This window comes from Colletotrichum abscissum (genome assembly GCF_030869225.1).
Source record: "Colletotrichum abscissum strain IMI 504890 chromosome Unknown Scaffold_21.1, whole genome shotgun sequence".
In the NCBI taxonomy this organism is placed as follows: Eukaryota; Fungi; Ascomycota; class Sordariomycetes; order Glomerellales; family Glomerellaceae; genus Colletotrichum; species Colletotrichum abscissum.
The window spans coordinates 15,224-26,487 of NW_026850110.1; the positions used below are offsets into that span (position 1 = coordinate 15,224).

Below are 11,264 nucleotides of genomic sequence, written 5' to 3' on the forward strand. Positions count from 1 at the left end.
TTATTATCACGGCAATATCCTATTTGTGGAAGCACTTGCGATCACCTAGTCTTAGGTTCCCAGAATCACCATCTGCGTAAAGACTTATGGGAACACACGAAAGTCTTCGGCTTCGACCGGGGCCGGACCTTATGTGATGTGCATCGTAGGACGGCAATTGTAGACATCCCGCTCGACTCCGCTCCGTGATTCTGAACACCGGCCTCCGCCCGATCTTACACGTGCCAGTCAACATGAGTAGAAAGGTCCACAAGCATTGCTATTTTCTAGTCTGGAGAAATCACGTCGATCTCTCGAGCGGTCACATAAGGGGTAAATGACCTTGGATGTCATGTAAGGACTGAACACGAGCAAGACGAGATACAGACGATAATTAATATGGATTCAAATTGGTATTTGGCAGTCTACAACTCGTCCAGGATACGGAGGACGATCTAGACTAGATGCTAATTTATACGGGAAAAATGAAACGACTCTGGTATGGTAAAACTTGTGTCAAAAGAAGAATACCGCCCAAGAAACAACTTAACAGTAAGGAAAGGAAAGGGATACAAAACAACGCTCATGAATCCCAAATAGGTCCAAACGCGGGAATCCCTCTCGCCTCCATCCGATACACAAACTTATTCACAGTAGGCCCGTTGGAGATAATCGCAACGCACTCAGCCCCGCTCTCCTTATACACATTATACGCCAACTGCACCAAATCAGGCCTACCGCGCTCATCCGTATCCCAAATCAACGCGTCCGGATCCGCCTTGAGAATCAGATCCATGACGCCCTGCCCGTACGTCTTGAGCGGGTTCTTGGTCGACCAGACGACGCGCGCGGGAACCCGACGCTCCATGAGAACGGGAAGACAGGGACCAATACCAGAACCCGTCGCGACGAGGACCATCTTTTTGAAGAGCGGGGCGACGGCGAGGACGCCCGACGCCGGGGTGCCGCGGGTCCAGATCGAGGTGGGCGGGTTCTCGATGATGCGCTTGGTCCAGTCGCCAGCCTTGGAAACGACGATGGAGAAGCCCTTTCCGCTCGGCTCCGGGATGGCGGCGAAGGCGTGCCACTCGACCATGGGCCTGTCGGTGATGCGGACGCCGCGCGAGGTGCATGGCCCGGGTGTGCAGAAGTCAAAGTGCAGACGGACGGCGTGCTTGGAGAGCGGCTCCGGGACGACCTTTACGCGGCGGAGGCGCATCCAGGGCAGCGCGATGCTGAAGGATGTGAGGGCCACGAGGTAGAGCGCGGGTGTCTTGGCCAGGGCCGGGCCGAGGGGCTCAGCGGACATGGAGGCCGCGGTAGCGATGACGTGGGCCCATACGAGGGCGAGGGCCGACCAGCCGGCGAAGCGGTGCGTCCACTCGAACTGGTCGTGCATCTTGGCGCGGATGGAGGGGTAAGCCATGACGAGGATCAGAACAAGGAGGATGAGGATGAGATAGGTTAGAACGAGGGTGATGAGGTTGACGGAGTAAAGGGACTGAGGCGCGATGAAGTTGCCGGTTGCGGCGCCCGTGAAGATGACCCACCACACGGTGGCGGAGACGGCGCAGCCCGAGTGGACGCCGCCATTGTGGTAGACACGCGCAAAGTGTCTGCGGATGGAAAGTGGCATGGAGGTGGGCACGCGGGAGCACGCCCAGAAGATGAAGTTGACGACGTATTCCTGGCGCAGGAGAACGGCGCCGAGGAGGTTGGCGGCGACGGCGGTGGCCAGGTGGTTCAGGGGCAGGGAGAAGTTGCTATTACGGCTCTCGTACAGCATCCACACGAAGACGGCGAGGTTGGAGAGGAAGATGACACCAAAGAGCTTGCGGTAGGCGTTGAGTCCGCGGTGGCGGATCCATCTCCAGCCGTGGAAGCCCTTCTTCGAAGGAAGTTCGTACTCTTCTTCCTCCTTCTCGGCCGCTTCCTCAACGAATGCGGCCGTCTTCTCCAAGTCGATATTCTTTTGCTGGGAATCGACGACGGTGAAGGTGCGAGAGTCCACGAGCGTGAAGCCGCCTTCGCTGGTAGGGCTGACGGCCGTCTTGATGGACGAGGCGCTCGACGATTGCTGGGGCGTCGACATACCTGTCGGGATATCTGCCAGAGGCAGCGGCGGCGGAGTCTGGGCGGCACCACCAGCGGCGATGTCGCGGAGGGCCCGCTTGTCGACCTTGCCGTTGGGGGTTAGCTCGATCACAGTGAGGTACTTCCAGACGGTCGGGACGGCGTAGAACGGTTGGCCCTCGCCGACGACAGTCTTCAGCTGAGCTTCGTCGATCGGCGCAGGGGCAGAGTAGAAGCCCCACAGACGATCGTCGATTTTCAGCGCACATCCCTTGACGACGCCAGGGCATTTTTCAATAGCGCGAGAGACGCCGTCGAGTTCGACGCGGAAGCCAGAAATCTTGACCTGGTCGTCTTTGCGGCCGAGGGGCTCCAAGCTACCGTCTTCAAGCCAGCGAGCGAGGTCGCCAGTGTTGAACATCATACGACTGTGAGTGGTGTTCGTTAGCGTACTTTTCTCTCTGTCAAGTCTCGGCCGGAAGAACGGGGAATAAAAAGAGGCGCAAAACTAACCCATCCTTTGCGAACTTGTCGACCTTATATCTTTGTGCCGTCAACTCCGGCAAGTTAAGATACCCCCTAGAAACGCCTGGACCGCCGGCCCACATGATACCAGGTTCGCCAATCTTGACAGGGTTCTCATCTTCGTCGAGAACGTAAACGTTGGTGTTCGGGTTAGGCTTGCCAATCGACAAAGTCTTTCCCGGCTTATGAAGATGCGCGGTGTTGAGAATGCTGATCTCGGTAGGACCGCATACGTTCCAGAACTTGACGTAGGGCGCCCACTGCTCGGCGAGCGCCAGTGGACAGGGTTCACCACCGACAGCGATCGTCCTGATGTTGGGGAAGTCCTCGCGCCTGGGCATGTGCTTGAGGACTACGGAAGGCGTCGCGATGACAGTGTCGACGCGCTGCAGGCAATCCGTCCAGAGATCATTGCCGCTGCCTCTGATGTGAAGCGTTCCGCCGTTCATCATGGTGCCGAGAATCTCCCACGCGCCTAAGTATCCATTGCCGCGTCAGCGTGGTCGGCCACTAAAGAAATAGAGTTTGAGACATTTGACTTACACATATCGAAACCGACGTTCAACTGTTGCGCTACATTCTTCCCGACACGGATGCCCAGCTTGGAAGGCTCCGCTAGAAGGGTGTTGGTAACGCCTTCGTGTCTCACATCCACTCCCTTGGGTCGCCCGGTAGTGCCCGAGGTGTAGATCACATAGGCTCCATCTTCAGGCTTGACAATGACACCGGGGTGCCCATTGTTGCCGTGCGTCCACAGCCAACTGTTCGCATCGAGGTCAACGACCCTCACACGGTCCCGCCTTTCAGAGGGCACGCTGCGCAGCACCTTCTCCCTGAACTTGGGAAGGCACAGCACAACCGGCGCGTTGGAGTCGACAATGTCGTAGCCGAGTGTGTCTTCGGGGATGATGCCACCATCTAGAGGGACATACTGGCCACCGGCCTTGAGGACGGCAAAGATGAAGACGACCATTTCGATGCATCGGGAGTAGACGAGCACTACACGGTCTCCTTTCCTGAGGCCGTATGTTCCCCTCAGCTCATTGGCGAGCACATTGGCCCTGCGGTTGAGCTCCCGGTATGTGATAGTCGTGCCATCGTAGTGTCGGACAGCCGTGGCGTCAGGATGTGCTGCCGCGATGGACTCGAAGGCGTGGTGAACGACTTGGTATGGTATCACATCGCTCGGTCCTCTGCTGAATTGGTTGAAGAGAACTCTGTCCGCCAGGGACAGGTGTTCCAGAGAGTGGAACGAGCGCGAGGGAGCCATGGTGATGAGCTTCTGGATGTTGATGCCCTGCGATAATGTTGCCTACCAGTAACACATCTCGTAGCCACACCACGAGAGGTGGGCACTTGGAACCAGATATATCTCCTCCACGGGACAGTCGCGTCTGTGTGTTTGTGCGCCAATGTCCTAGAGAAACGGAGAAGCGCCAGACCCTGCCCGGCCTTGTGGGGGAGTGCATTCTTCGTTTTGGTCACTTCGCCAAAAACCTGCCTAGATTGCCTCAACCTCCGTGTTCAAACAAGGTTCCATATTCTCAGAAGCACCCCCGTTAGCCATGGCATGGTCCATGGATGATATCAGGGCTGGACTCTTTCCTTCTTTCAGCTCCTTGCTATGCAGACAATTGTTTTAGATAGTGTGGAGAACGGACGACTCTGTGATGAACTAGTGTAGGTAGAGACGGGGTCACTTACAAGGAACCTTGCAAGACTATGGATGTGATCAGGATCCCTCGATGAACGAATGCGGTCTCTGTACGGAGAAGCGGATCCTCGACCATGGATGCAAGCGCAATAGATACTCAGAGTAGAGGGAGACTATATTTCGTCGTGACAGGCACGGCCGCCAAGGGAGCGTCTGGAGCAGTCGAGAGTCCGCCTCCACCCCTTTAGATGTGGGCAGAAATTTTGTCGTAACGAATGTCTCCATTCCGCGGTAACAGGACCGCTGGCGGTTCGGCGGGGCCACGCCGGATGAGTTGTCCAAATCCGGGAAAAACGGAGAGCGATCCGGACCACATCCGCCCAATGCGGCAGCTGTCGTCCTCTGTCTCGTCGATGGAGCACTTCGCGGCCCTCGCGAGGCGTTGCCGTGGGATGTAACAAGGGGCACGGCAGTGGAGGACGGACGTCTTGGAGATGGATAATGACCAGGGGGGCTGACAAAGTTGTTGTCAATCAGTCGACATGTGCCATCCATTACGTGCCGCGATCGTGGAGGAGGAGGAGGGAAGAAGGGAAGCTAGGCGCCTGTGCGGGTTATGCCTTGCTTCTGCCATGGATGGTGCCCTGTCTGCACATCGTTCCCGGGAGCAACCCTGGCTTCCGCGGCTCATGATGCCTGTCGACCGTTTGGCCGCCCACCCCTCTCCCTTGAACGACCCTCAGGCCAGTTTTGTTCTTCTTCTGCGAGCCTACCCCCAGGCAAGATGCGACGCTACTCAAGGTCGACACCCGCCTCGGCCGAATTCGGTCACAGCCGGGTGGAATTCTCTAATAAAGTGCGGCGATGTTGTTGCTGGCGAAGAAGAAAAGGGTCCCAGGAAGAAAGAAAGCAAGACCCGGGAGAAGAAAAGATCCGACGACTTCGACTTCTTTGTCTCTCTGCCATGTGCTGAGCACGCTGCTTCAACAAGCCATCAACAACAACACTGCCCCCTCTCTCGCCTTAGTCACCTCGGTTTACCTCCAAGCTTCCACGTTTTTTAATCAATCGTCGCACTCCGGTGATCCGCTAGTCCCAAACTCTTTTTCTTTTCTTGTGGCTCTATCCATACGGCAACTCCTCCGGCTCCCGAGACATCATGGAGAACCTCACCACAATCAAGTTGACGGTCGACTCCGAGAAGGGCGTCGCCCTGGTCCGATTTGACCGTCCAGCCAAGAGAAATGCCTTCTCTCAGGTCATGATCGGCGAACTTGTTTCGACACTGGCTCACCTCGATGCCCTGGAGACCATCCGCGCTGTCGTCGTTACTGGTGGCCCTGAAGGTCCCTTCTGTGGTACGTTTTGCAATTCTTCTCATACCAGTCGAGACAGATTTCAGAGTCGGGCTCCAGAGAACCATGTCTTGAGGGGGGCGCAACAAGCTTACCCCCGTCGTCGGATCCTCTGGCCTCAACTCGTCTTTCTCGGCTTCACTTCCCTTTTCCTTTACCCTTCCACGTGCAATCTGCACACTCATCATCGTTGGCGCCGCGCACGGCAGTCGATGATTTCCCGACCAAGCAACTGCCATCTCAACTCCATCTGATTCCCCACGGACTTGATACACAGGGGGATGTCCGCTGTCGTTCTTGTTTCCAAGTCCCTGAAACGTCATGAAAATCCGCACCAGGGTTCCACTGGCAGGCCCCCCTCTAATCTAATCTAATGGAGGCGCGACGTTGGCTAATCCGTTTTGTGGTGCAGCCGGGATGGATCTCAATGAGCTGGTGCAGATCTCCACGGCAGCGGCCCACCAGCGCGCCTTTCTCAAGGACCTAACAGACGCCTTTGCCAACTTCTCCAAGCCCATCATCGCGGCTGTAGTTGGTTTCGCAGTAAGTTGTGGTGTCGGAAGTGGGAGCCGCCTCCCAACATCTGTGCTTTTCTTTCTTTTCTCTGTTGCCTCGCATGTCTCACAGAAACAAGGCTAACGTGAGAGCCTCAAGTTGGGCGGTGGTTGCGAGATCGCTTTGGCAGTAAGTCAAGAGTTGCCTCCCCCCCCCCCCCCCACATGTTTCTGCGAGGTAAAACCCAAACGGCTGACCCTTCACGATCAGTGCGACATGATCTACGCCGCCGAAGATGCTTCGTTCGGACTCCCAGAAATCAAGATCGGAACGATTCCAGGCGCGGGCGGCACTCAGCGTCTAGCTCGTGCGCTGGGCAAGCACAAGGTGAGTAGGCAAACCCAGCCGATTGACTCGTGCTGGCCGACTTGAACAGCCGAAATCTTCGCTCTCACCTTGAAACCGGTGAACTGACCAGCTATAGGCCATGGAGTTCGTCCTTACCGGCGACTCAGCCAGCGGTGCCGAGTTTGAGCGTCTCGGCGTGGTCAACAAGGTGTTCCCACGTCAAGAGGTCGTGCCAGCCGCCATGAAGCTCGCTGAGCGCATCGCCGTCATGTCGGGCCCCGTGACCAAAACTGCGAAGCAAGCCGTTCTCACAGGTGGGCTGCTCCGGCTCCAAAACCGCTACTACGGGGTGGCTCCGGATCCCACCAAGGGATCGAGGGGGCGGGCCCCTGTGCGGACCCCGTGTTCTGACTCGCTAACCCTGCTACAGTCGAGAATAGCCATCTTGATGCCGGGATGACCATGGAGAAATCTCTTTACTACTCGACTTTCAGCCTTGGCGATTTCAATGAAGGAATGACCGCATTCCTGCAAAAGCGACGTCCCGACTTCAAGCACACGTAGGTTTCGGGTGGCCCGTACGTAACTTTCGGGAGAGAACCGCAGCAAATGTCACGCGCCGGGTACCGCGCTGCATGGTCATCATACGCACTATAAGGTAATCGGTAGACTCCGTACGCTCGGGTGACTCGATCCAACTACTCTACTCGAGTCCGTGGATTCCACGCGCCTCGGGCTTATCGATCGTTGTTGACTCGTTGATTACTGATGGTCGGGGACCATATTCGTAGTGATGCTGGGCAGCAAACTCTACTAGATACGGCAGCTGATGAATCGAACTTTGTTTGAAATGCCACCGTGCCATGTCGCCTTGGATTTCGGAAGCAAAAAGAGAGCGACTGCAATGATTGCACTTTACAAGTCCATCATGCACTCTTGGCATCGATATCGTGATAGTGTGCACCTCCTCGATTCGGATGGCGTGTCAATGTCACTGCACCCCTATCAACTTGTTCAGGGAGGACGGTTATGTGAGCAAGGAGGAACTTTTGCGCCGAATGTTGCTGTGATCTGCGTGGCGTGCAGTGTGCAGCGCGTTAGATGGTTACAGTGCCATCCGTAGTCCAACCCACCACCCGAATGATTCTTCAGTAGTGTACCCAAGCCCATATGCAAATGATCGTTTTCGTAAGGTAACCTTGGATTCATACTACTTGCCATTTTCGCCTAGGTAGGTCCTGTTACTTCCTGCATGTGTTATTGCCTCTAGAAATACATTGAAATGGAGCAAAAAAAAAAAAAGCAGTTTCGAGTCCATACCGTGCCTGGTCTTGTTTCGCTCTCATCCTTGGCTGCCTCAATCGTTGTGCTCCTCTTGGCGTAACAGCGACTGCGCCATTTTACCCGCGCGCGCAGCACTCGGTGCAACATTAAAGCGTTGTGCCTGTTGTTCCGACATCAAAGATGGAATTGCGCCACCCGTCTTGTTGATACTCGTGCACTCTGTCGCCTGCCAGCGCAGCCTCTTCGTTCCACATTTTGACGAGACTACCAGGGGCATATACACCCTTGAAGACTCCCCGTCCAGGCTGCGCGACACCCACACGGGTGTACAGATCGGGGTCCTCGGGGGGCACCAGCCTGGCCGCCACAGCTTTGAGGAATGTCCACATATCCTGCGGGTCGGCAATACGAGTGGCCCTCAATCGTTCGCGTGCAAAGAGGAGTTCTCTGTTGGCGAAATGAAGCAGCTCGCCAATGCTGGCTGCAATCTGGGCTTCCAATGCGGCCTTGACCGTTGGCCGAATCAGAGGCTTGAGTAGCCAAGCGAGCCAGGAAAACTTGCTCTTTCGGAGGCTGTAATTGAGATGGTGGATGCGAACACGGACATTGTGCAGCGTCAATATGTCCTCAAGCCGCTCCTTTCCAACCTCCACATCAATAGCAACATCGATACCACGCTCATCCAGGTAAAAGCCCGCAATGCCAGCGTCTGCCAACCTCAATATTCCCGAGTGGAGGCGCAGCCAATATCCGAGGTCTTCGGCTGCAATCGACAGGCCTGATACCGTGATCCTCATGAGAGTCTTCACCGAAGACGTGGTGCGGAAGCGTGCCTTGCGGATCTCGACATCATTCTGTGTGGAGATATTGATCTTGAATGGTAAGAAGGAGCTGTTGTTGACGGTGCGCCCGGGCTCCAAGATAAGGTTCTCTAAAAGGAGATCGATAGCTGGCGCCGATACTTCCACCCGAGGAATCGGGATGTACTGAATTGCCTGCACTACCATGGGTATGAAGACGTTGATGGAGTCTGCCACCAATTCGCCGTTGGTGTACTGATGTGCAGGCGACAGAATTCGCAAGATTCTTCTGGTGGTGTTCATGGCCTTCTTAATATCTGTGTCCTGAAGCACAGAATTCAGAGCAAGATAGACCTTCTCCAGCAGCGCATCAAGATCATCGCGTATTGAGGACTCGGATGTCAACTGTCTCGACTTGGCTCTCAGTTCCTTGAAGCGGTCTTCGGCGTGATCGAAGAAGTCAGGGTCCGTCAGTATGTCCTGGAGCAGATTGCCGATCTGTCTGACAAGATTGTCAAATTCTGGATCGCTGTGGCCATGTTCCATGACCGCCTTGAACTGGACCTCAACATCATTCCAGTGCTCACGGTTACCCAAAGACGTCAAGAACAGCCAGAAATTGTGGAGTGCACGATCAGCCTCTGGATTGGTGTCGATGTCTTCTCGAGCGACCTGGATGGTATCGGAAACTGCGTGCGAATAGGCCAACAAATATCGACGGATGAGTAATGAGAGAGTCGATACCGAGTCGGAGTAGTCTTTTCTCTCTCGCAAATTGACAATGGTGCTCTTGAGCCTGTGTACCAAGGTCTCTTGTTCCTCGCCGGTGACATGGTCCGTCAGGCTCTGGCCCGCTTCGTCAGCGACACGGGCGACGCCGTCAGTGACAACCTTTGCGATGTCGACGACCTCATCTTCCAAATCGTCCTTAGTCGGGGGAGGCTTCGAGTCCCCGTTGGGATGCTTGACGGCTTCTTCTTCCTCTTTTGAGGGCTCGATATCCTTGGCCGCTTGCTTCGAGACGTCCGACAGGGTGAACGCAGTATCGCGGAAGACCTCTCGACCAATAGTGCTCAGATCCGAAAGTAGCAGGCGAAAATCCGAGTTGGTTAATATCAAGGAACCCACCGTTTGTAAGCTTTTGTACGCTTGGCAATTGTCAGTTTAAACTCTGAACAAACTTTCTTTCCTTGGTAGGAGCCGACGTGGGGTTGCTGGTATTAATAAAATAGAGACGACCCACCTGCTACAGTGTCGGCTCTGGCCTTTGCCTTGGATGCTCGTGCACCGATGTCGTACGCGTCAACTGACAGACGAGCCTTGGTGAGATACCAGATGAAATCTTGGATCTGGTCCTTATCGTTCTTGTGTAATAGTAGCTCGATAAGTTGCTTGATCAAAAGCTTGATGTTGAGAACCAGGGCTCGCCCAGAGTCGCTGAGGTCGGGGGTATCAGGGTTGAGGACGTCAGCAGACAGTAGACTGCGCAGGTTGACAATAAGCTGTTCATTGGATGGCATGTAACCCTTCCCGATGGCACGAAGCATCTGGTACGTGTGCAGTTTCTCGTGCAGGCGCTGTTGCAAGGCTGTGTCGTCGTTGTAACGCGGCAGTAGAGGCTCGCGCTCGCGTTCCTCGCGCGATGGGCGGCCGAAGCCGAAGAAGGACATCATTTCGTAATGCGACTGCGGTTGAAGCCAAGTATAATGCTCGATGCACTCTGCGGCTTGCTGATAGACGGTAGTTTCTCAAGCTGGCCAAGGTATCGTCGGTCTATTTGGGTTGAGTTGATGCTGTGTCGTTTGAAAATCGTCACCTATCAAGCCAAGTCGACAGGCACAACTTAGCTACCTTACCTCACGCGGGAAGGAATGAAGGAGCACAGCAACTGCCAGCAGTGACTGGGCAATGACGTAAGTAAAGAGCTAAGCTAAGGTGCAGCCCCACTGCCAGCCACCAATTGAAAGCCGGAAAATCTCAAAGCGGAGCATCGTGTCCGAATGTGGCCCGTGCCTTCCCCGTCCAGCCAGGAGCTTGGGCCGCGGAACCCCCTTTGAGGCCATGAGTGGGAAATATGGAAATTCCAAATCATCAAAGATTCCCATCCAGTCAGTTGGTCACTGATCATTTCGTTTCCGCTTTCTCCCCACGATCCTGCCTAAGTCCTCATGTTTGGTTTCCGACCAACAGTACATAGGTTCTACTCTGCTAGTGCTCTCAGCAGGTAAACTATAGGTTGCGAATCCATCATCCAAATGCCATACTGGCTCCACGGATTCGTCACCTTAAGTTCTTCATGCAGCGATTTAGCTGTTACAGTCTCCCCATTCATGCTAGGTGGCCCTAGAATCAGACACTTAGGGTTAGTGTTTGACATTTGCGAGTAGGCATCCGTAATTCCAAGAAAGTGGATATCTGGGGTCACTTCATGTCAGCCAACTAAGGTAGCTGCATGAGGGGTTGTAGGCAAACTTGGGAGTGTTACTATCTTAGACTGCAGATATCGGTCGAAAGCTATCAGCCCTATTCCATTTCTTTGGCGTCTGGTCTTTATGCCTCCATTGACATGGATTATGTGGCCTGGGTAGCACGGCTCCTGCGATGCGACCACACAGCTATCCCACACTTTTTAGTCTCGGATGAGTCCGTTTGGGTCGGCACCCTAGGCCTTCATGAGAATGATGACGCACACCACTAAGTAACGGGTCCACGTATCCGCGGTTATGGCGCTTATCTTGTCTTGCATACTTC

The 11,264-nt window shown here is 54.9% G+C and overlaps 4 protein-coding genes across 4 annotated transcripts; 2 read left to right on the plus strand and 2 right to left on the minus strand.

The window, feature by feature from the left end:
- Positions 1 to 562: 562 nt before the first annotated feature.
- Positions 563 to 3,847, minus strand: CABS01_08913 (amino acid adenylation domain-containing protein; the record flags this gene model as incomplete). Its single annotated transcript, XM_060542271.1, has 3 exons — positions 563 to 2,480; positions 2,566 to 3,052; positions 3,121 to 3,847. The coding sequence occupies 3 exons, from the start codon at positions 3,845 to 3,847 to the stop codon at positions 563 to 565; spliced, it is 3,132 nt and encodes a 1,043-aa protein (XP_060400552.1).
- A 1,016-nt stretch (positions 3,848 to 4,863) lies between these two features.
- On the plus strand, positions 4,864 to 5,295 carry CABS01_08914 (uncharacterized protein; the record flags this gene model as incomplete). The annotated part of the gene is made up of 1 exon (XM_060542272.1): positions 4,864 to 5,295. One exon carries the CDS (start codon positions 4,864 to 4,866, stop codon positions 5,293 to 5,295), a length of 432 nt encoding a protein of 143 aa, XP_060400553.1.
- A 95-nt stretch (positions 5,296 to 5,390) lies between these two features.
- Positions 5,391 to 6,993, plus strand: CABS01_08915 (enoyl-CoA hydratase/isomerase; the record flags this gene model as incomplete). The annotated part of the gene is made up of 6 exons (XM_060542273.1): positions 5,391 to 5,589; positions 5,999 to 6,129; positions 6,241 to 6,270; positions 6,352 to 6,468; positions 6,566 to 6,743; positions 6,860 to 6,993. 6 exons carry the CDS (start codon positions 5,391 to 5,393, stop codon positions 6,991 to 6,993), a joined length of 789 nt encoding a protein of 262 aa, XP_060400554.1.
- An 866-nt stretch (positions 6,994 to 7,859) lies between these two features.
- Positions 7,860 to 10,186, minus strand: CABS01_08916 (uncharacterized protein; the record flags this gene model as incomplete). The annotated part of the gene is made up of 2 exons (XM_060542274.1): positions 7,860 to 9,661; positions 9,757 to 10,186. The coding sequence occupies 2 exons, from the start codon at positions 10,184 to 10,186 to the stop codon at positions 7,860 to 7,862; spliced, it is 2,232 nt and encodes a 743-aa protein (XP_060400555.1).
- Between the last annotated feature and the right edge of the window lie 1,078 nt (positions 10,187 to 11,264).